The sequence below is a fragment of the Vanacampus margaritifer genome, chromosome 18, assembly GCF_051991255.1.
Source record: "Vanacampus margaritifer isolate UIUO_Vmar chromosome 18, RoL_Vmar_1.0, whole genome shotgun sequence".
Taxonomy (NCBI): Eukaryota; Metazoa; Chordata; class Actinopteri; order Syngnathiformes; family Syngnathidae; genus Vanacampus; species Vanacampus margaritifer.
The window spans coordinates 5,838,107-5,862,654 of NC_135449.1; the positions used below are offsets into that span (position 1 = coordinate 5,838,107).

Genomic DNA, 24,548 nt, shown 5'->3' on the forward strand with positions numbered 1-24,548 from the left:
AAAAAAAAAAAAAAAAAGGCAAATTCTACGATTTAAGATCCATCAATCATCATCATCACGTCTCGTCTCGCAGGGCAAACCGCGTCCCGTCGCAGACTGGTTCAAAGACGGGAAACCCATCGACCCCAAAACCATCAACGTCCGTACCTCCAACGTGGACAGCATCCTCTTCATCCGCACAGCAGAACGCGAGCACTCGGGAACATACGAGCTGGTTCTGAAGATTGAGAACATGGAGGACCGGGCCAGTTTCCAACTCAGAGTTGTTGGTAGGCACAATTTATCCGTGTGGCAGGCAGACTTGCATCTGTGTAAGCGCTGATTGCGTGACGCTCGACGTGAAATCCGATCAGAAAAGCCGGGGCCGCCTTTAAATCTGAAAGTGACCGATGTGTGGGGCTTCAACGCCGCGCTGGAGTGGAACCCGCCCACCGATGACGGCAACTGCGAGGTCACCGGATACACCATCCAGAAGGCCGACATGAAGACTAAGGTGAGGCAAAGACTGAAGAGGAGGGAGGGGAGGGGAGGGGAACGGAGGGGAGGGGAACGGAGGGGAGGGGAGCAAAGTGTATGACAATCAGAAGGCAATATTGTCTTTCTTTAGGAATGGTTCACCATTTATGAACATAACAAACGGACGCACTGCACGGCGTCCGACCTCATCATGGGCAACGAGTACATGTTCCGCGTCTATAGCGAGAACCTGTGTGGCCTGAGCGAGGAGCCCCGCAACAGCAAGAACACGGCCATCATCTCTAAGACAGGTGCGAACTACACGTTACTGTACTTAAGTAGATTTTTGAAGGTATCTTAACATATGGATTTCCCCAACAATTGTGTAAAATTATTACAAGAAAATAATTGCTCTACCCAACAATGAGGCACTCTAAAGCGACCACGCCAACATGAAGGTCCGTAAATTGGCTGTCACATCGGAATCTTTTTTTCTCCCCCTCCTCGCTCTTCTGCCTTACTCTCTATGACATGCGCACACTTATGGCAGTCAACGAGGCGCTCTAAAGTGACAATGCAATGGGCAGGTCCATACATCGGCTGTCACATGCGACTTTTTTTTTAACCCTTCCTTGCTCTTCCACTAATCTCTCTGTGACATGCGCACACTTATGGCAGACGACGAGGCGCTCTAAAGTGAAAATGCAAAGGCCAGGTCCATACATCGGCTGTCACATGTGACTTTTTTTTTAACCCTTCCTTGCTCTACTGCTAATCTCTCTGTGACGTGCGCACACTTATGGCATACGACGAAGCACTCTAAAGTGACAATGCAAAGGCCCAGTCCATACATTGGCTGTCACATGTGACTTTTTTTTTTTAACCCTTCCTTGCTCTTCCACTAATCTCTCTGTGACATGCGCACACTTATGGCAGACGATGAGGCGCTCTAAAGTGACAATGCAAAGGCCAAGTCCATAGATTGGCTGTCACATCTGACTTTTTTTTTTTTAACCCTTCCTTGCTCTACTGCTAATCTCTCTGTGACGTGCGCACACTTATGGCATACGACGAAGCACTCTAAAGTGACAATGCAAAGGCCCAGTCCATACATTGGCTGTCACATGTGACTTTTTTTTTTTCAACCCTTCCTTGCTTTTCCACTAATCTCTCTGTGACATGCGCACACTTATGGCAGACGACGAGGCACTCTAAAGCAAATGCCTTTTCTGGTAGTAGTCATAACTAGCTAGCTACTTTCACATTCTGTATCATTTATTTAGAAAGAAATTTATGAATTCACTTTAAAGAGTACATTTCAGACTGTACTTTTTTACTTTTACTTAAAAAGTCATTCGGTTTTATTCATTTCAAGACTTTCCTTGACCCTATTATGTGGAAAATTAAAACATATATAGAAATGTCTGGATGTCCTTGGCATTGAATGAGTTTTTCCTCATTCTGTTTGTTTTACACGTGTGTCTATACTCAAGCGCAGAGTGTGAAAACGTTTGCTACTACAATCCAATCCAATAACATTTGGATCCCATCTGATCTGCTCCCGCACGCCACTCTTCCCCACATAGGTCTGCAGTTGAAAGAAACCCCCTACCAGGAGAAGGACATGACCTGTGTGCCCAAGTTCACTCAGCCCCTCATGGACAGAACCGTGGTGGCCGGGTACAGCACTGCCATCAGCTGCGCCGTCAGAGGCTTCCCTAAGGTACATACGATCATGTTAATATGGCCTGTGGAGTCCAAGTCATACAATAGCGTCACCGCCATTTGTCACATGCAAACTGAAGTGTCTGTCAAAAGACATGCAGATCTCCCCCAGGGTGACCTTTGGTAGGAAAGGGTCACGGCTGCCTTTTCTATTCTGAGACATTTCATTCCATTATTTGGCTCCTCAGCCCAAGATCGTGTGGATGAAGAACAAGATGATCATCGGCGAGGACCCCAAGTACCTGATGCAGAACAACCAAGGCGTGGTGACCCTCAACATTCGCAAGCCCAGCCCCTTCGACGGAGGCAAATACACCTGCATGGCCATCAACGAGCTGGGCAAAGATGAGGTGGAATGCAAGCTGAACATTCGAGGTTTGTATTTGCCTAGAAATGCCACAAGATGGAAGCAAATCATGTTTTATTATTAAAAATAAAAATAAAAACTAGCTTAATGCTAACATATCATAGGAAATGCCATATACAGGCTAATGAATAGCATCGTTTTTTTTCAGTGTTATAACCCATCAAACAACAAATAAGCTCATCACTTGTATTTTTATTTTTATTCTAGACATGGCTTTGGCCTCATCACAATAACTTATTTATTATTATTATTATTTTTTATTTTTTTATTATTATTATTTATTAATTATTTTTATATTTTTTAAAGCAGTATAGGTTCCAGCAAAAAATAAAAATAAATAAATGGAAGCTTTACTGTACAAGCTAGCAACTAACGATCAATAAAGCAAGTACAACGAACACAAAATTAAGCAAAACTGGCATTTATTGATCATGTACATAACGGTGGACAATCTAAAGCTGCCAAGCGCACTTTAAAAAGACGACTTAAGCACATTATCCTCATTGCCGCTGCTATTACAGATGTACAAACAAAAGAAAGAAGCAAATATTGAGCATGTACGATATGCTGGTGGTAATCACAAACATGCTCAACTGAGCACACATCCGTTCAGTCAAGTCTAATCTGTTTACATGCCACCTGTAGTTACATCCCCGTAATGATTTCCGAGCGTGGTGGGGGGGGGGAGCATATCAATAACGGCTCACTTCATCTTGTTAGCTGCCAATGCTATCGCTAATGTTGCTGCCAATGCAGATATACTGCAGAACGCACAAAAGAGGAGGCGGCTACAGAAGCCGTTGGGGGACTTTCATGGCTTTCACGGTCGCGTTTAGAAGCCTACCAAGAGAAAACGATGCAATTTTGACGGAAACTTCTTTGTTCCCTCCTTTACGTATTTGATTGACAATGTCAGAAAAGTTTTTTTTTTTTTTTTTTTTTTTTACAACAGTTACAACAAATTATTTAGCTAAGTAAGCTAACTAAAGCATTAGTTGAGCATCTTTCGAAAAGTATTATTTAGAGTATGCAGGTGTACCTAATAAGAAAATAAGGTTCAAAACACAGTTGAATAGCCTAGCATGCTAAATAAATAAATAAATAAATAAAAGAGGCTGGACAATAACTCGTCTTTGTAATCAATACTTTTCTGTCTCGCCCTTCATTTAGAAGCCTACCAAGAGGAAACGATGCAATTTTGATGGAAACTTCTTTGTTCCCTCCTTTACGTATTTGATTGACACTGTCAGAATAGTTTATTTTTTATTTTTTTTTACAACAGTTACAACAAATTATTTAGCTAAGTAAGCTAACTAAAGCATTAGTTGAGCATCTTTCGAAAAGTATTATTTAGAGTATGCAGGTGTACCTAATAAGAAAATAAGGTTCAAAACACAGTTGAATAGCCTAGCATGCTAAATAAATAAATAAAAGGGGCTGGACAATAACTCGTCTTTGTAATCAATACTTTTCTGTCTCGCCCCTCCAACAGTTGCTGTGGATCCAAACCAGGAATAAGAAAAAGAAGAGTGTGACGCAACTCTAAAGTGCACAGTGAATGTCGGCGATTCTCATGAAGAAACCAAATAAATAATAATTATTTGTCTGTGTTGGATTTGGTTGTCATTCATTTGCAAATAAATATTATGTTTCTATTTATTTATATAAGGATGTAATTATGTCAAATCAATACCTTTTGCACGATTGGAGAAAGCCGCGTTGAGAATTATTCTTAGCTAAACAGAAAATTATGTTTTACTATTATGAAAACGAAATATGATCACTCATGAACAAAACTATAACTGGAATCAATATGACTATGAAGTGCCTTTGCCTCAAAATCACATCAGTCATGAAAATGTAGCAGAATAATGAAACTCTGAGGTCAAAATTATATATATTTTTAAAAACTAATGCCTAAAAAAAATACATGGTTTTAATTGATTAAAAAAAAAAACAGTAATTTTTTTTAACCCCTAGGCGTTATTGTGACCATTTTTGGGCTTTTTGTTGGTTCTGACCAAGCCATTTCAAAATAAAATACTGCCCACGGGTTAATCATGTATATTCTATTTTCATATTCATATTGCGCATTTTGCACGTGACCCTGAAATTGTCCACCCTGTCAAAATGAGATCACTGGCCCTTTAAGAAACCTTCTGAATTTTTCAGTAACAACACAACCGTTTATTTTTTCTTCAAAGGAGGCAGAAAATTGACACTTATGGTTTGTAATTTCCATCCTACTATGTGTGTATTTGGGTGTATAGCATAACATGTCCACTCTGTCATATAGCAGTGAAATATCAATTGATATAAAAACCTTTTTAGAAATTCAAAATTTCAAACAGTTCAGTCAAGTTAACTGAATCAAGTCACTCAGTGAAATGACCGCAATGTCCACCCTGTCGGCGAGCTCCCATATGCACAAACGCACTTCATGGTGATGTCGACTACAACCTTGAACCTCAGCACTGCCATGCCAACGTTAAAGGAAAAATTTAGAGATTTTTTCATTTTCAGATTCTGACTCTGCCTTCTACGGAAGCGTATTGCATTTACTTGAAAAAAAAAAAAAGTCCTGTTTTTTTAAATAATTTTTTTTCCCTCTGTTTTCCTGAATATTTTTTTTTCTGTTTTTTTAAATAATTTTTTTCCCTCTGTTTTTCTGAATAAATTTTTTTCAGTTTTTTTAAATAATTTTTTTCCTCTGTTTTTCTGAATAATTTTTTTCTGTTTTTCGGAGTAATTTTCCGTATAGAAAAACAGGCTGAAATTTTTTTTTCCCGAAAAACAGAGGAAAAAAAATTATTTAAAAAAACAGAAAAAAAATTATTCCGAAAAACAGAGGAAAAAAAATTATTTAAAAAAACAGAAAAAAAATTATTCCGAAAAACAGAGGAAAAAAAATTATTTAAAAAAACAGGACTTTTTTTTTTTTTTTCAATACGCTTCCGTAGCCTTCTACCTGTGAATGTAAAAAAAAAAATAACAGAGAACCAACCTTGTGATGCTTCACTGGCGTGCAACAGCGCCACTGCAAGGAGGCCTCCTGCCACTGCAAGAACTGTGGTGACACCTCGAGTCATTTCCAAATAGGGTCATATATTTAGTTATCAACTGAGAGCTGTATTTTTTGTAAGGTGAATGCTGGTCCACCTGATTAATTCCACGCTTATTATTTCTTATGTGAAATCTATTAAAAGTCTGAACAAATCAAAGATAAGAACCGTCTGTAATGGATTGTTTTCCAAGGGTCCACTGTATTTAATCGCTGCCGCTCAAGTCTAACGCAATTACTCAAATTGCATTGGGGCCCATTAGTGCCACATGGCGTGCTGTAATTAAACACGCAAGGAGACAAGAGCATGACGCCAGGCTGTGGATGCAAGTCATCACCCGTCAGACTCCCGGTACGAGTCAGAGAGTTGACAGGCAGCGTACGAAGGGAGCGGGCCCGACCGCTCACGTCCGGCACGGCCCGCAGGAGAGTCCAGTCATCCGAACGCAGCGGAAATAGGAGGTGAGGAGACACTCGGACGTGTGGTGAAATTCTTTAAGATGGCGGTTGGGAGGATGCCTAATATGGTCGACCATGCAAATTAATTTTGGGTCTATTTTTCAGAAAAACTATTTTAATGCTATGTAAGTAAAGTTGCATATTTGGTTTTTGAAAAACTCGGCGTTTTGTATTTTTGCCGATCCTTATTTTGGTATCAGTGCAAGGGGCCTGTTTTATTGACACTAACTGAAATCGACTGAAGCCACTTCCACAGTGGTGCTCGCTCTCTCTCATTTTTACAAATTACCAACATGTGGTCCAACCTGCCCCTGCGTGGAGTTCACACCAGTCACGCCAAAAAATGCGAAAATGAAGCAATTTGAGAGCACTACTTGGTGAAGTTCTTCATGACGCCTGGCGAATGAATAAAGTGTCAACAATGCAAATGAATTTTCACATACACTAACATGATCCATTTGACCTCACTGAGCGTCTTGTCTTGTAATTGAGCTCTCGTGCTAATGTGCTTCCGGGGGGAACTTGACCTTGAATCTAAAATAAACAAAGCCTCCACAGCAATCATGTGGTGATTTGATGACTCCTAAAAGGACTATTTTATGTGAAAATGTCCCAAATTTCCATCTCATATCAGCTACTATATATTTATACAGTCTCAATTTTGTGGCTGGGTAATCATTTCATAATTGAAGTTTCTGATCCTGATCTCAGGGGAGGCTCATATTGTCAAGTATCAAGGTGGGGGGAAAAAATCAATGTGCAACAAACCCCATTGAATAATACCTCATATTGAAAAGAATTTCATATCAGCTGTTATCATGCGGCTACTAAATTCTTATATAATGATGCAATGACTCAAAAACAAGTTGTTGTTTCGCACTATAGAAAATCTCGCTCCACCTCACATCCAATCAAAATGAGAGCTGTCCAGATAAGTAATTATTTAGAAAAAGTACCAACATTTTTTTTTTTAAGTTGACCGTTTCAATGCTCTCTGGTCACATTAGAAATTAGAAATTTTGAAGGTAAAATAAAATAATATATATATATATATATATATATATATATATATATATATATATATATATAGAATAATAATAATAATAATAATAATAATAATAATAATAATAATAATATATATATTTTTTTTTTTAAGGAAAATTTTTAGAGGAAAATCAACCAATCAGTGACAGGAGTTAAGTGAATTGAGAATTTGTTTTATGATTTTTTAGCAATTTAGGATGCTAAAAAAACTCCCTCTTTTTACAGTAAGATCAAGTGAGGGAACAATAAGGGCAAAAACATCAACCATCCACAAACACATATTTAAAGCCTGTGATGAGAATTTTCCGGATCTGCGATTATGTTGCCAATACATCTCCTTCTGGCGAAGCAATGGCACATAATGTGATGACATGGAGCGCTAAGTTCCTTATCTCCACTGTGAATTCCTCATCACCACAGAGCCTAACTTCCTCCTCCCGCTTGTGACTCAAGCTGCTGTGCATGACCTCAAATCCTTCCCCTTCAGGGTATCCACAACGTCTTTGGTGGCCCAGCGTGGGAGGGTCAAGTTGTGGCTCCTCCGCGTACAAGCGCATTAACATACGCGGTTCCGCTAGTAATCACATTACACGACATGATTCGCAGCAAACGAGGGGAAGCTCTTGTGCGGGTTGGAGGGTTATTAATAGCTGCAAATTTTTTGTTTCGAGCATCCCGGCTATTTTTAAACCTGCTCTGAATATAACAGATGCTCGTTTTGCAAGTGTGAATGAGAGCGTTCAACCTGGCCAGGAGTCCTCCAATTTCATATTTTTTTTAATTATCAGTTCAATATGTTGTCCTATTCATGCCACCCAGGATGCCGAAGTGTTGCAAGAAAGCATGAAAACTCTTTTTAATGAAGTTTTTTTTTTTTCGCATGCAAAGTATCGAAGCCACACCAAAAGTGAAAAAAAATGACACTATGAGAATTGAGTAATGACGTTCGAGAGATAAAGTGGAATTCAGAAAAAAATAGGTTGTAATATTTTGAATATAAAGTTATGTTGATAAAATTGTAAAGTCTAAATATTTATAAAATAAGGTCATAATGATATGATATGATATTTCTCATGATATGAGAAAAATGTCAGAATATTCAGAGAAAAATGTTGAAAGTAAATATTATGAGAATAAAGTCAAATACAGTCAAAAAAGCGTAATTTTATCATTTTTGATACAGGGTTAATATTAACGTTTTACAAAAATATTATATTGTTTTTTCCAAGATAAAAGAGGTCAATTTATGAAATGTAATATTAAATCATAATATTTTCAATAAAAAGGTAATCATTTCATGATGATAAATTCCTTTTTTAAAGATACGAGAGCGTAAGAAAATACAGTTGAAATTTTTGAGGAAAAAAAAAAAGTTATAATGTCATAATGGTACGAGGTGAACGGGTTATGTTATGAAAATAGTTGACATTTTATGAGAATAAAGTAGAAATTTTAGGAAAATAAAGTTGAGATTTACACAAATAAATTTTATGAAAATAAAGTTGTAATGATGCAAGAATAAATTCATAATAATATGAGAATGCATTTAATGAAAATAAAGTCAAAACATTACAAGTAAAATCAAATCGAAATATTAGGAAATTAAAGTCATACTGTGATGGTTAAAGTTGTGATGGTGCGAGAATAAAGTCATAATGATGTCATGAGAATAGGACATCGTTTTGTAGAAAGTCAAGTTGTAATATAAAAAAAACAATTAAGTCAAAATATTACAAGAATAAAGTCACAATAATACAAGAATGAAGTTGGATTTTTTTTTTTCCATTTTTCATTTTTTATATTTTCTTCCGCGCCAGTCTGTTAAGGGAGTTAGGGAGTAACCGGTCCTGCTCCGTAAAAAGTGCTGCATGAAAAGAAGCTTGATTAAACACTTAAACGCTTTGAAATGCTTTAATTAACTTCTTCTTCTTTTTTTTTTTTTTTTTTTTGGTCAAAGTAATTTGAAATTGTTGTTAGTTTAACCTTGTGCTTCCTGTAAGTAACATAAAGGTATTTTGCTTCCAGCAGAGGGTGTTAAATATTCAACACAGAAGGACGGTCAGGTTCTCTAATAGGCAGCGCATGGGACTCGCTTTAATTAAAAGCTTTTCATTGTAATTGTGAATCTAATACAATCCTATCGTTAATTAGCATCTCTGGGCATGTGCGAGAAATTGCAGCGGTGAAGTCGTCCGCGCCTGGGAAACATCACCGAGAGGACACCGTGTCTGGAAGAGAACTAACACGTTCCGCGGGAGGTGCTGATCATTTTGGCACTGAGAAAGAAAAAAAAAAAAAAAAGAAGAAGAAAAAAAGCGATGGCTCTTAACTCGAAAAAAAACTCCCACGCTGGGGCGCTTGCAAGTCAAGGTAGCATTGTATATGGAAACTGCAAAGTGCAAAGTGCAAGCTAGGTGTTTGAAATAAATGTCGGTTCCTTTCCAAATCAGGAGGAAGCAGAGGAGATGGCGAGGGCAGGCCTCCTCTCCGCGCAGCTCATTACATAATTCACAACGGATAAAAAAAAGCAGGCTTGGAAAAGAACGTTTTCGCAAGCTGACAGGCCCATGACTCACAGTAAATGATGTGGCAAATTAAACACAAATTGAGCTAAAAAGTTCAGGTCCCGAGGAGGACTTATGATAAATTCTTTTAAGGAGGAGTCTTACCTGATGGTATGACTCACCCTCCGAGGGTCTCGCTCATCAGCGCCCGAAATCTTGGACAGTTTTGGCTCCCGTGAGAATCTTCCACAATCAACTACAACAGTGGGAAGAAAAAAAAAATAGTTGCATGATTATTATTATTTCTTCATATCATGAAATGGGAATATTTACGATTTGGGATTTGCTTGGCTAAAATTTATATACAGTAACTCAATTTGAGTGAACTGGACTTTACTGTAAAAAAATATTCCAGTCATGTTATTGTAATTTATGTGCACAATATGTTTTCACGTATCTTCATGTACTTTGTAAATACGTATTTTCCTATTTTTTTTATTTCATGTTTTCAATTCGTTTCAATGGAACGGTCACCACCTCCGTGGCCAGAATTATAACTTAGTTGCTTCATTTGACTAAACGTACATCCGTGTATGCAAAGAACTTCCTGGTGAATTTTCAACAAAAAACTCTTATGTTAACGACCTAAATTAAAATAAATAAATAATTCAGTGGAGCGGAGGATTGACTCTTTTGGCTCACTTAACTCTTTGACTGCCAGATGTTTTCAGAAAAGGGATGCCGTGGGCGCCAGCCGATTTAAGCATTTTTGACTGATCTTTCAAGGTCCACAGAAAATGATGTGTTTGGACTATGGAAACACACATACTACCAAATGAAAGATTGGACTCTCATCTTTCATCAGAACAAAAAAAGTTTGTTTCTACCTTATTCCGTTTTTCAGTAATCAACAATAGAAAATGGTTAGTTTCACCTCTGTTTTGAAACAAACGTCTTTTAACGTCTTTGGCACTCCTCCATAGGATTTTACTAAATGTTATTTAACATTTTTGGCAGTCAAAGAGTTAAAAAAGACTTTGATCAAATCCACCCAAATCATGTTACACCACCGGCGCCACAAGTTAGACCTGTTTTTACGAGTCTACAATCTATGCCATAAATGGAGGGAAGAATCCTTAGGATGCATATGTTGCAACTATTTGTGCTATTTTCTTCTTCCGAATGGAACATCCGGTTTGTCTTTGCCTTCTTTTTTTTTTTTAATAGAAAATGTAAATAGACCGAGAAAGCCATCAGGGCCGCATTTGCATTAATGCACGTTATTCACTTTCTTATTCATTCGGCAAATAAATGCACAGCAAAGCAAGTGAATTGTTCTCTTGCCACCATGACAAGAGGAGGGAAGATGTGTCTTGTTGTGATGTCCTGTGACATCAGCCTTCGCTAGTCTATATTGCGCTCTGTCACACGTTGTCACTTTTTTTCGCCGCGCTAAATCCCTCTGATAAGATTTGATGTTTCTGTGATGCTGAGAAGGCTTCTTTTTTTTCCCCATTCTCTCCCTTCCACTTTGTCAAATTAAAAGAGAACGCTAGCGAGCAAGTTGACGGAGAGCCGGGAGACAAATCGGCTGTGACAGGTGCTAAGGAGAGTTGGTATTTTTAGTGGTAATTGCGTATTATTAAGGGCAGTGAGAGGAGGACGACGGGATGGACGAAAACAGGAGAGAGATGACAATGAGTGTGTGTGTGTGTGGGGGGGGGGGGGGGGTTTGGGGAGAAGAAGAAGAAATCATATCCTAATGAGTTAGCGTGCGGCCTCGCGGGCACACTGAAGCAACATGCATGCTGCCAAGTGGACTCCGCATCGAGCCCGGGGGCGCCGTTTCCTCCCATGTTGTGGCTCATTACAAGACCACGGCAGCAGCAAGTCGTGTTCATCAACTTGCTGGGGTCACTACGAGGCCTTCAGCGTGTTCTCACAGACTATTCGAAACAATGCGACGTGTTTAAATATGTGCAGTGACTTAAAAAAAAAAAAGTGAGTACACGCCTCACATTCTTGTGAATCTTATTTTAATAAATGGCATTTTGCTATAATAGAAAGTAATCAGGGTAATTTGTTTAACTGCACATCTGGCATGAAAAAAAATTGAAATTTTCACTTAGGGGTGTACTCACTTTTGTTGTCACCGGTTTATATATTAATGCCTGTTGAACTCTGGCAAATGCCTTGCAAAATTAATAGTAGCCACACAAAATATTGACACTTTGGGCACAATTTGGACATTTTCATGTACTCGCTTTTGTTGCTACCGGTTCAGATGCTAATAGCTTGCGAGTTACAGTAACAGGTTGTCCATTTGTGCCGTTACCTTCCACCACTGAAGGCGGAAAGGGTTTAAGTGCAGAGCAAGTGACTTGTGTACTTCAGTGAGTTCCCCCAAGCATTGAATAAACACTTGCGCCCTGCGAGGATCCCTGGGACATAATTCAATAGGCGATCAATGGCCGTGGCGCACCACAGGTAATATATATATATATATATATAAATATATATAAAAATATATATATTAAAAAATAAAATAAATTTATTAAAAATAAATAAATAAATAAATATATATATATATATATATTGAAAACAATATATATATATATATATATTGAAAATAATATATAAATAAATATATATATATATATATATATATATATATATATATTGAAAACAATATATATATATACATATATAAATATATATATATATATAAAAAATTTTTTTAAATAAATACAATATATTTAAAAAATATATATATATATATATATTAAAAGGTAATCATTTCATGATGATAAATTCCTTTTTTAAAGATACGAGAGCGTAACAAAATACAGTTAAATTTTTCAAAGGGAAAAAAAAAAGTTATAAAGTCATATATATATAATAATATATATATATATATATATATATATATATATATATATATATATATATATATATATATATATATATATATATACACAACGGGTCACATCACATGGTACACCTAAGGCGTCATGGTGCTCTTGCCGGCCATTTCCACATGACAACTCCATGGGGGTGTGGGGGGGGGGGGGTGGTGGTAAATATATCCTGAGACAGCTGTCAGAAATAGAAACCTGCCATCTTGGACAGTTTGGACAGTCAGTAACGAGTCACCGTGACACAAATGATGTTGATGCTCGGTTAATAAGGAGTCACTTTCCGGAGCAGTCACAACACACAAGTTTGATTGGACTAGCTCACATTTGGACATGTGACTCACTTGGAAAATAACCTTTTATGTTTGTAGGATATCATGATTAAAATGAAATAAACAATTGATCCACACAGCAGTGCATGTTTAATCACTTTCTTGTTTTCAGGGGGCGGGGCTGATCCATTCGTAGATATATACATAAGTAAATATATCGATTTTTCTTCTAAATACAATATTTTTCATACAAAATCCAACTAAATTCTCAGCAAGCTGAGCAGCGTTGACACTAAAAGTGCCAGTAAAATTGCCTTAAAAGAAAAGCCCAACAAATACGCTTAACAAACATTAGTGATTCCCGTGCCCCCCCCGTCACCATTTTTCCCATCGCATAGAGACGCACTAGCAAAGAGGTTTACGCACAAAGCCGTGGTGTCTGCGAGAGATATGCTGGTGGAGTTTGGGCTCACAGTAATCCTTTGTCACATACAATGTGCAAACATAATAACGCTCACACGGCTCTAAAGTACAGTGTAATCAGCACCGGCGTAGCGTCACGTCAGAAACATGATACTAGATAAGACTCCGTAAGCTTGATATGCGTTCAATCCTCTTAAACGTACCCTTTTATCTTTTTTTTGTTGTTGATTTTTTTTTTTGAATCTTTGATATCCTTTTAAGGGGTTTGCAACATAATTTTGGTTGCGATGAGCAAATTGTCCTTTTTACAAGCCATTGGTCAGAAATAGCTGAATTTGAACTTTTTTCTGATTAATATTGGGGGGAAAAAATAGGGCTGCTGATATCAACTACATAAAATGTAAAAAATTTTTTTTGAAAAAAAACATAAAAACAATGACTTACTCCAATTGAATCTCTGTTGGTCTTAATTAAGATGTGGAAAACAGCTTTTTTTTGATTGGTTATTTTATTTGCTGATAGTGGGCGTTATTATACTGCAGTTAATGAAAACGAGCAAAATAACTCAAACTAAAATTGAAACATTTTTTTTAATTAATACGAAAAAAATAAAATTAAAACAAAAGTAACTGAAACTACATCTGATGTTTATAAAAGTAACTAAGACTAACTATAACGTTTTTAGTTTTGTTTTCATCTTTGTCAATTCATACCAAACATGAGGGTTCATTTTAAATGTATTAATTTTGGCATTGTTGTACATCCATACACTAATAGTAATAATAATAATAATAATAATTTGTATAGCTCTTTTCAGACACTTTACAAGATTTAGACAAAGTCGAACAGTCAGTTACTTTACTTTATCATTCAATACTTAGTGACCTTTAAAAAAATGCATTTAATATATGCAATATATTACGTATATTTAAAAAATAATAATAATAAAATAATTAATAAAATGAAGCATTTTCTTAAAAATATCAACTAACTTCCTCTGCAGACTAATTAAAACTAAGTGAATTTAAAAACCAAGTCAAAATACAAAAATAATCAATTAAAAAAATGAACCAGCCACCATGTCAAACGACATTGTACCCAGCAACGGTGCACTCTAAGGTGGCCACGAGAGTGTGACAGCCTGGTCCCGCTGGAGGATTTTTTTTTCTTCTTTTTGCAACCAATGCATAAACTCCATAGATGTCACACTTATAACACGTCACAGACTCATTTTGACATATTTTATGTATAACACTGAATAATTTTGGGGGGGGGATTATGATAGAAGAAAACTCTGCCTCATTGGTAGCTTAATAAACAAAGCCGACGTATCTGGAAGTTGTGTATTTTTTTTTGACGTGTTTACCTCCTCTACCCCAGCTGATAAAACCGGAATTTGAATTTTAAAAGGCCAAAAGACACGGAAAACCTACAACTACTTACGCTTCCTTATGCGTCTTTTATGTGTGTTTGGCATTTGTTACATAACGTATTAAATATGTATGCCGGGAAGTCAGTTTGAAAAATATGGCGATGTTCTGTCCCGCATTTTGGAACATCTCGCGATAAATATTCATTCGGGATGTACGAATGCAAGACCCATGCGCTCACCTCAACATATTTGCTCATTTTAATCATTTTAGGAGCCACTGCGGCACATCTCAAATCTTCATTGGCATTAAGTGCATGTTCCAGTAAAGGAGAGCCAGCTTTTATAGTCCTGCTACTTGACCTCCTCTCTGTGCACACACCAATCTACTTCATCTCCAAGCACACTCCAAATCACTGTCTGGGCCAATTTCCCATCCCGCAGTGACATGACAGCTCGGCCTGGCAGACATTTTTGACTCAGCTTGGGATCTTAAGGAGATGATCACGCTGGATGATGCCACTTTATCACCGCAGTCTTGAATTTAGAACCACAACACGGGGAGGACGCTGCCACCTGGCTACGCGGATTAACACCTATACACACACATTTACACACACACACACACACACACACACACACACTCTCCCAAGGCCATAAACACTCATTATAACGTGCTATGTCATCTGCTGTGGGTTTGGCCTGGGAATTACACAGCCCGGAGTGTTTTCCCTGACTTGGCGCACATGTAAGTATGTGTTAGTATCAAAGCGGCTTTCTGGGATACAACGGGATTATCGAGTGTGAAGACGCAGAGCTGACATCTTACTTGATAAGATACCATCTATTATATTGCGTGGCCTAGTCAGTTCGAACGTAGCTGTTGTCTCCGCTTGGCTCAAAGCAGAAGATGGGCGATATCCCATTTGTCCTGCTTTCATTCATTCATTCATTCATTCATTGAGCGGGAGACGGTACAAGAAGTCGTCGGGAAAACAAACAAACACAAATGGAGCGGGTTTTTGGTTCTCGCAAATGGAGAAAGAAACAAAGGAAAATCCGAGCAAACGCTGCGTATTTAGCTAAAAAAAAAAAACACAAACAAATCTTAATCTCTTTCCCTATTAACTCTTTGACTGCGACACGTTTTCAGAAAAGGGATGCCGTGGGTGTCAGCCGATTTTAAGCATTTTGACTGATCTTTCAAGGTCCATAGAAAATTATGTGTTTGGACTATGGAAACACACATACTGCCAAAACAAGATTGGACTCTCATCTTCCATCAGAAAAAAAAGTTTGTTTCTACCTTATTCCGTTTTTGAGTAATCAACAATAGAAAATGGTTAGTTTCACCTGTTTTGAAAAAAAACGTCTTTTAACGTCTTTGGCACTCCTCCATAGGATTTTACGAAACGTTATTTAACGTTTTTGGCAGTCAAAGAGTTAAAATGAATGGAAATGCATTCCAGTTTCCACACAAAAAAAGTACCACAAATTTTTGTAATGTTTTTTTTTTCATACGGTATAGCAAATGTACTTTATAAAAACATATAGTGACAACATAATTAAATAGAAGGGTTAGTTCATATTTAATTTATTGCGCTGCTCCTTTGGCCACCGGGGGCAGTATAATACAGCCATGCAAACACAATTGAAGAAGAGTTTCACAACTACTGTGAGCGACAAGTAGTGAAATATATATATATATATATATTTTTTTTTTTTTTTAATTATTATTATTTTTTATTTTTTTATATATATATATTCTGCAATACTTAAAGGCAAGCGTGAATTCAAGAATTGAGCCTGTGAGAGTAAACTATCCATCTCATAAACAATGAAAGCTACTCATTCTCAATGACCTGAATTGAAATTGGGATAATTGCCAACTACATGAATATTAATAATTTAGCGGCTAGTGGCCTTCCTGGTGCTTCATGCAATGTACCCACTTAGCGCATGATGCATGCATGTGCGCTTTTGACTAAAACCATTATATATGTAGTATATTTCTAATATATATATTTTATTTTATTTTTTACTTGTGAAGGAAAATACAAACAATGTACAGAACTCTGAACAGTAAAGTTAGCCCAGACGAGTTGGTGAGTCATGGTTGCCATGGAGACGCTACAAGAAAATGTCCCGTCGCAATGATTCATTTGTCATTTGATGGTCAACTTGCTGAAAACGGCGTGCATGAATTCTTACAGAACATTTACACCGAATCACTGATGATGTAGTGGTTCACACGACTGTAATTGACTGGCCACCCTGAGCAAGATAAGCGGTATGGAAAATAAATGGAATGGACATTCAGGAGGTTATAATATCACTGATGGCATAAGCAAATGTATCAGAAATAAATAAGTACCGGAAGAGAAATATGGAAGCAACTAGAATCACTTTCCACTCGTACGTTAAAGACTTCCCGCAAGACTGTCTGGATGTGAGAATTTTCATCTCTGTTCGAGTTTATTCCAAAGGTCTTTGATGGGCCTGAGGCTCTTTGGCATCTTTTTTTTTTTTTTTTATTATTCCACAAACATCCCAGCATGCATTTAAGGCTAAAGCATTTCAAGCCTTTGACGCTTCTCACAAGGTTCGGAAAGAGAATTTTCCTAAATGTCTTAGTTTGTGTTTGTCTTGTCTGAATGGGCCCTCACACCCCCACACCTGTCATATAAAACGCACAACCCTTATATTTCAAATGAGAAGAAACTCACAAAAGGTGCATCGTACGTACTGCAACAATGATCATCTCGGATCAGTTTACTCACACATTTACTTACTAAGTTCAAAATTGTTACACAACAATATGCGCTTCAGATTCAATAGCAAACTTTTACTATGACATAATGTGATTAAGCTTTGAATCAATATTCTGCCACTAGATTTTTTTAAAGTTAAGTTTTTTTTAAACAAGTAAGAAAAATGATGAAAATCAAGCTAATTCCCGGCGCTAGCATGAGTCAGCATCTTATAATTGCAATTTCACACTGAAGTAGATTTATTTGAGTGGTTTGACATCTGAAGTGCTCACATATTTCATTCAATAACGTGTTTGAGTTATTCATTATAATTATTATTTTTACAATATAGCCTGATTTGGCATGTTAAATGAGTAAGGTTTCCCAGTGCTATACAGTGAGCATCTTCAAGTTGGATTTTATTGTTTTATTTTTGATATTGTTTTTGTTTTGACAAGCTAATAGGATTAGTGTGATATATCCAAGTTCCAATATTACTTCTACCGTTACAGCTAGAAGTAAGACCAACTTTAGCTTTTCTGCTAACTTTAGCTTCTGATGTTAGCTTCAAATTTAGCATCCAAAGTTAACTTCTGAAGTTAGAGGCAACATTGGAAGCTATCTAAATTATGACTGTCCCAAAATACCACAGGTGCGTTGGAGCTAAGAATGACCAACATTAGCTTACAAATTTGGCCTCCGTAATTAGCTTCCAGTGTTTCCATCGACATTAAAATTAGCTTTTGATGTTAGCTTCCGAATTTAGCTTTCAAAGTTAAGACGTAACATTAGAAGCTATCTTATTTTGAATGTCCCAAAATTGGGGTCATGGGCGCTAGCAAGTTAGTGTTTTTGTTTTCTAACATAAATTAAATGTTGAAGGCGAGTTAATTACATGTTTAGGGTAGATGACACACCTAACAAATTTTATGTCGCTTAGTAAAGCTGACTCCAGGGGTTGAATTTTATTAAATTCCTGGGCCTCTACTGAGCGCTTTTATTTTTTCTTTCTTTTTTTTTTTTAGTTTGGGAAAGAGCTAAAAAAAAAATTATGATTTATCTTAATACTACATACTTGCCAATTAGAAACCATCAATTAAAATGCAAACAAGCCAACTGTCACCATCAAAGCAGTTCAGAATTCGTCATTTTCATAACATGACCAGGATGTTAAGATAAAACAGTTTTGCTCTGACCAATGGATGGACATGAAAATGACGCCGTTTGTGGATAAACTTGACTCACTTCAACATGCATTAACATAAATTAAGTATATCATGTACAAACTGATGGGTCTTGTAGAGACTGGCAGAATCACCATAAGTGGCCAACACATAAACATAAACAAACACAGCAGTTCACTGAAGGGTCACTTACAACACTGCAGCATGTCTGTCACTCAAATCATCACGCACACTCACACGAGTACACACACACACACACACACACACACGCTCCCATCCCAGTGGGCTCTAGTGTTTTTGCCTTTGTTGGAAATTATAGCGGCGATTTTCAAGCCCGTCGCCGTGGCAACGGCGGCTTTGATGCATGTTAACGGAACGTGTTGCGCCGCAGAGATAAGGGGTGGGCGGAGTTACGATGCAGTTACATGCACTTGAGTCGTCTATATGATGAATAGACATGACGAGAGGTATAGAAGGAGGCCCGAAGATTTGGGATGAACCGTTATCGGTGCACCGTGAACCGAAAAGAGAGAGAGGGGCCAGGCGAGTGTGGTGCTATTTTAGTCTGGACGTTGTCATGGAAACTGCAGCCTCACTACAAATGGAGACGTCCAGAACACATGTATCGTCGGACAAATGGCGTGTAGGGCCCCGCATGATACTCAGAAGTGGCCGCACACATCATTCTGGTAACCATTTATGAACCCCAACCCCTAATAAAGGGAGTGGGGGGGTGTAGACTTAATGTTTTTTTTTTTGTTTTGTTTTTTTTAATAACAGCGCTTTTCTCACAAGAATGGTCGTCCGCTCGCTTCCCACTGTCTGCTCCTTCCATCCCTCCATCTCCTGCACTCTGAAGGACGGAGGTATTCCCACATTTCTCTCTGTTGCTATAGCAACACCGCAGCGAGAACGGAAAGGAGAGGACGCAGGGAGGAGGGGAGGGGGTGTGTGTGTGGGGGGGGGGGGACGATGGAGTGCAGAAAGAGGCCTAAAGATGAGCGGATGTGTGAACAATGCTAATTCTAAACGCGATGGTGAACTCCCCTCTCGAGTCGCATCGCACAATGCGCAGCCTCCCAATTTGCATAATAGCCGGTGGGAATATATTTGCCTGCTCAAATAATGCACTGCAACTTTTTTTTTTTTTTTTTTTTTTTTTCCAAGCACAAATCTGCGCGTTTCCATTTCATGCGTCCCCGTCGTCACAAAGCAATGTCAAAGCATCCATGAGACAAGAAGATGCATCTCCGTGGAAAGCGAATTGCAGCCAGGGGAAGGCCAAAGCTATTTCGCATCAATGTCATCATCCCATTCGATCAGGATGGAACACATTTGTATTATCGCTTCATATACACACACATACACACACGTACAGTACAAGGCCCTGGAAGAAAGCGGCGTTGCATCATGTAAAGATGCATCACTGCGCCGCAGAGGGGACGAGCACTTTCATACACGTGTCGGATCAAAACTCAATAGATGCATATCAGATCTAATATTCTGTCATTAGTGCCCGACGCTTTTTATACTGTTTGCTACGTGGAGCCGTCTGCTGCATGTCAACTGTCTCGCTTGTCCTCTCCCAGCAATCAATAACTCATCTCTCCACGTCAATATTCCTCTGCCCCATGGGACTTAAATGTCCTTCTTTAGGACAGAAGGAGAATTGGCAAAATGGCAGCGAGACGGGATGGGAAGTCCGGAAAGTGGACTTTATTCCGCTTTTCGAGTGGAATATTCACGCTTGGGTCAGTGATGATGTGGCATGTATATTTGATGAAGGACTTGGTTTTACCAGACAGGCATTTACAGTAGTTGTGATATCTGTATCTCAATTAAAATTTCATTTTGGGATAAATGTTGTCGTACTTCAAAAATATTGCCTAAAAACGTCTATTTTCACTGCCGATAAAAATCTGAACATAAACTTCATATGCTCATCATCATAGTTACAAATAGATTTTGTTATTTTGAAATACAGTAAATATGACACTTCTGCTTCAAAATAGGTTTTCAAAAATGTGGTTTTTTTTTTTTTTATCAACACAAGTAGAAATTCCTTAAACTAATTCCTGGTGCTAGCATGAGTTAGCATATTCTAACCTAAATTTAACATTGAAGCAGATTTATTTTTTACCTATTTTAACCATTAATATGTGTTGTGTTTGATTGTTGTTTAATTATTAGTTTGGTAAAGTGTGATTTGGAATTTTAAACAAGCAAAGTTTCCCAGTGCTATCTTGATAGCATCTTTAAGACTTTAATACTTTATTTCTGGGGAGTTTCCTCTCTGAACAAGCCCAAACCTTTAATCAATAAGATATGATCTTGAGTCGCTGTGAAAGTTCAAATCTCCAATATTACTTGTAACATTAGAGGTAAGGAAAACCAATATTAGCTTCCGAGGTTGGCTCTAATGTCCAACTTGAGATTCTGATGTAAGCTTCCATTGTAAGCTTTAATGTTGCTTCAAACATTAGCTAGCATATTTAGCTTCCAAAATCAGCTTCTGAAGTGAGAGGCAACATCTTATCTTGACAATCTTACGTATGACCCCAAATTGCCATGAGTGCTAGCAAGTTAGCATTTTCTAACATGGATTAAATCTTTAAGTATATGTAATTACATAATTTTTATGGTAGAGGAAAAAAAGATTGGAAAATAAGTTTAAGTAAACTATGCATGATTTACCAGTGTTAGCATAAGTTAGCATCTTCTCGCTCAAATGTAAACAAATTTGAAGAAGCTATTTTTAGTGTGAACAAACTAGCATTATAGTAAAATAATTTGACAAAAATAATGAGGGGGTGCAAACCTGGACATTCATTGGTTCATGTTTTCGCACCCCCTCATTATTTTGTCAAAGCTTTAGCATTTAGCATTACGGTATCAACATTTCTTTTCATGGTGCTTGTCTTACATTTGAAGCAATAAGAACAAATGGAAAGTGATTTGAAACAACCTTCATGCAGCGTAAGAACGCTATGCTAACTCTTCGTCATCTTCAGCTTCATATTGACCCGAGAAACATGAGAGGGCTTTTAAATTTCTCATTTAATTAGCAGGAAAGCAAACAAATTAGCCCAAATGCCAAGCTCTTATAAGCCGTGTAAAAACCTAGCGTACTCCTGGGGCACGAGTGGGCTAAGTAAATGTTCCGACATAATGCGCAGCGCCGATAAAAGCCAAACGCATCGAGAGTCTGCAGAGTAAAGACATCGCCTCCATCAGACGTTATGGTAAATCAATAATCAAGTAAGTATAATCGAATAACGCCATCCGCACTGAGCCGGAGCGTGTGTTTGTGTGTGTGGGCGTGTACCCACTGGGGAACGTTTTGCTACACACTTTACATTCCTGCAGTAATTACTCCGAGGTGTCTGCTCGCAGTGTTTGCTGCAAACTAAATATTCATAGGACAGTAATCGCTGTCACTTCATCACGTAGACTACAGAAGATAAAGGCATTAGAGGACAAGTGCTACTCAACATATATAAATATATACGGCTGTGGAAAAAGTCTACACGTTCTTTCACTGCCCATTAGTCAGACAGTGAATTCTCAGTTCACAAATGACCCGGTTCAAAATCAAATTGGTTTGCAAATTAGTGAGAGCGAGCGAGTGAGAAAGCGAGTGAGAAAGCGAGAGAGAGAGTGAGTGAGAGAGAGTGTGTGAGAGAGTGAGTGAGAGAGAGTTTGTGAGAGAGTGAGCGAGAGAGAGAGAGAGCGTTGCCAGTGAGAGAGTGAGCGAGTGAGTGAGAGAGTGAGCGAGAGAGAGACAGTGAGTGAAAGAGAGAGAGCGAGTGAGAGTTCGAGAGAGTGAGCGGGAGAATGTGTGAGAGAGTGTGCGAGAGAGAGAGACAGTGAGTGAGAGAGAGCGAGTGAGAGTGAGAGAGAGACAGTGAGCGAGAGAGCGAGAGACAGTGAGAGAGTGAATAAGAGAGCCCAAGAGAGAGCAAGAGAGAGAGCGAGAGAGAGCGAGAGTGAGCAAAAGAGTGCGAGAAAGAGCGAGAGTGATCAAGAGAGTGCGAGAGTGCAAGAGAGGCATTTCAGTAGTGTCCAGAGGAGCATTTCAGTAGTGTCCATAAAAATGTTTCCTAAAATATGTGAGAGAGCATTTCAGTAGCTTGAATGAGAGACTTTGGGTTGTGTTTTGGAGTGTTGAAGCAGAGTGTGAGAGTTTCTGTAGAGCATTTATATAGGATGTGAGAGAAAGTGTTTCAATAGTGAGTGAGAGCATTTGAGTTTTGTGTATGAGAGCATCTCAGAAGTTTGTATAGAGCGTTTAGGTTGTTTGTAAGAGTCCTTAAGTAGTAGCTTCACTTGTGCATGTGAGAATGTTTCAGTAGTAAGTAAGAGCATTTAATTACTGTAAAGAAGAGCGTTTCAGTAGTTAGAATGAGAGCGTTTAAGTTGTGTGTGAGAGCATTTCAGTATTGTGAGAGAGCATTTCAGAATGTTTCAGAGGTGTGTGAGAGAGCATTTCAGAATGTTTCAGAGGTGTGTGAGAGAGCATTTGAGTAACGCATCTGAGAATTTTATGATAGTTTCTTCCTTAACTGATTTGTTGGTTCCACTGGATGACAAATTGTCAGTCAAACAGTGAGTCAATTTTTTTTTCTGCTTTAAAAGTGACACGACCAAAGTCAAGTTGTCATCACGCAGCACGAGTGTAACCTTTCTACACACATCAGCAACATTTGTGTACTTGCACAAACAATCAGCTTTTTTCCTCTCTCTTGCTCTCTCTCTCTCTCGCTCTGTAGGTTACATGCCTTGTTGGTCAGGCTGATTGTTTTATCCCCGGAGGTGGCGAGAAACTCTGCAGGCTTGTGAAATCTTGTGACACATACTGGATAGATAGTGACGCATGTCCACTCGAGCGGCGTAGACACTGGACGGATCTCTTTAGCCGCCACATGGATAAATCACCGCCGTAGCTCGATCTTGCCGGCATCCATTAAATAGTTCAACTGAGAATGTAGTCTTATGGTAGTGACTGTTAGTATAAAATTGCGAGCAATATACATGAACGGACCAGTTAAAAAATAATAATTAAAAAAATGAGCTCAGAACTTTTTAATTGGTGCCATGGTCCGGATTAAAAATGAACAAACAGAATTGTTGTCTCAGATCTGATTTTGGGTTTCATTAGAAAGCGAAGGTGTACCTAATCAAGCGTCCACATCTTAACTCATTCACTGCCATAAATTAATTTTTGTAAAAGATTATTAAAAATTAGGGGCACGAGGCGATTACAATTTTTTTAATTGTAATTAATTGCATAACTTTACTAGTTAACTCACAATTAATCACAAATTTAATATCTGTTCTAAATGTACAATAAAAAAATTCTAGATTTTCATACTTTTGTTAACAAAAGTGGGGAAAAAATGATAAACTAATAGAAATAGTTCAAATGAATTTTTTTACGTTTATAGCCGTCAATGGCAGTGAATGAATTTAAAAAATACATATATTATAAAAAATTCGGTGCATCGAGCGATTAGTTTCGTAATTATGACTTCACTCGTTAACTTGCAATTATTCACAAATTTCATATCTGTTCTAAATGTACAATAAAAAAACTCTTGTTAAAAAAAAGAGGGAAAAAAATCATTTTTGACATTTATAGCCGTCAATGGCAGTGAATGAATTTAAAAAATATATATATTATAAAAAATTCGGTGCATCGAGCGATTAGTTTTTAATCGTAATTATGACTTCACTCGTTAACTTGCAATTATTCACAAATTTCATATCTGTTCTAAATGTACAATAAAAAAAGAGGGAAAAAAATAATTTTTGACGTTTATAGCCGTCAATGGCAGTGAATGAGTTAAGTCAAGTCAGAGCTAAAAGTGCTCCATCCTCGCATAAATAGGAACAGGATTATTATTATTATTATTATTATTATTTTCATTTGATGTTTTGCTATTGCTGCAGCCCACGCGGCCACATCAAATATGTCCGCCCTGCGCTTATTTATCCGCCTGTGAAGCGTGAAGGAACGAGA

The 24,548-nt window shown here is 37.8% G+C and overlaps 1 protein-coding gene and 1 long non-coding RNA gene across 3 annotated transcripts in view; one reads left to right on the plus strand and one right to left on the minus strand.

Annotated features, from left to right (window-relative positions):
- Positions 1–4,154, plus strand: part of LOC144038362 (myosin-binding protein C, fast-type-like) — a 28,043-nt gene extending 23,889 nt beyond the window's left edge. For both annotated transcript variants that reach the window (XM_077550825.1, XM_077550826.1), the window contains 6 exons: positions 74–269; positions 354–493; positions 608–767; positions 2,043–2,179; positions 2,370–2,556; positions 4,041–4,154. In XM_077550825.1, the coding sequence (XP_077406951.1) occupies positions 74–269; positions 354–493; positions 608–767; positions 2,043–2,179; positions 2,370–2,556; positions 4,041–4,066 (846 nt within the window). In that variant the 3' untranslated portion in view covers positions 4,067–4,154. The remainder of the gene's footprint in view (positions 1–73; positions 270–353; positions 494–607; positions 768–2,042; positions 2,180–2,369; positions 2,557–4,040) is intronic.
- LOC144038365 (uncharacterized) lies at positions 1,679–18,805 on the minus strand. Its single transcript, XR_013289215.1, has 4 exons — positions 18,723–18,805; positions 9,782–9,846; positions 2,424–2,568; positions 1,679–2,174 (listed from the first exon to the last, which is right to left on the minus strand). It is a non-coding gene; the product is annotated as an uncharacterized LOC144038365 (long non-coding RNA).
- Positions 18,806–24,548: the final 5,743 nt, after the last annotated feature.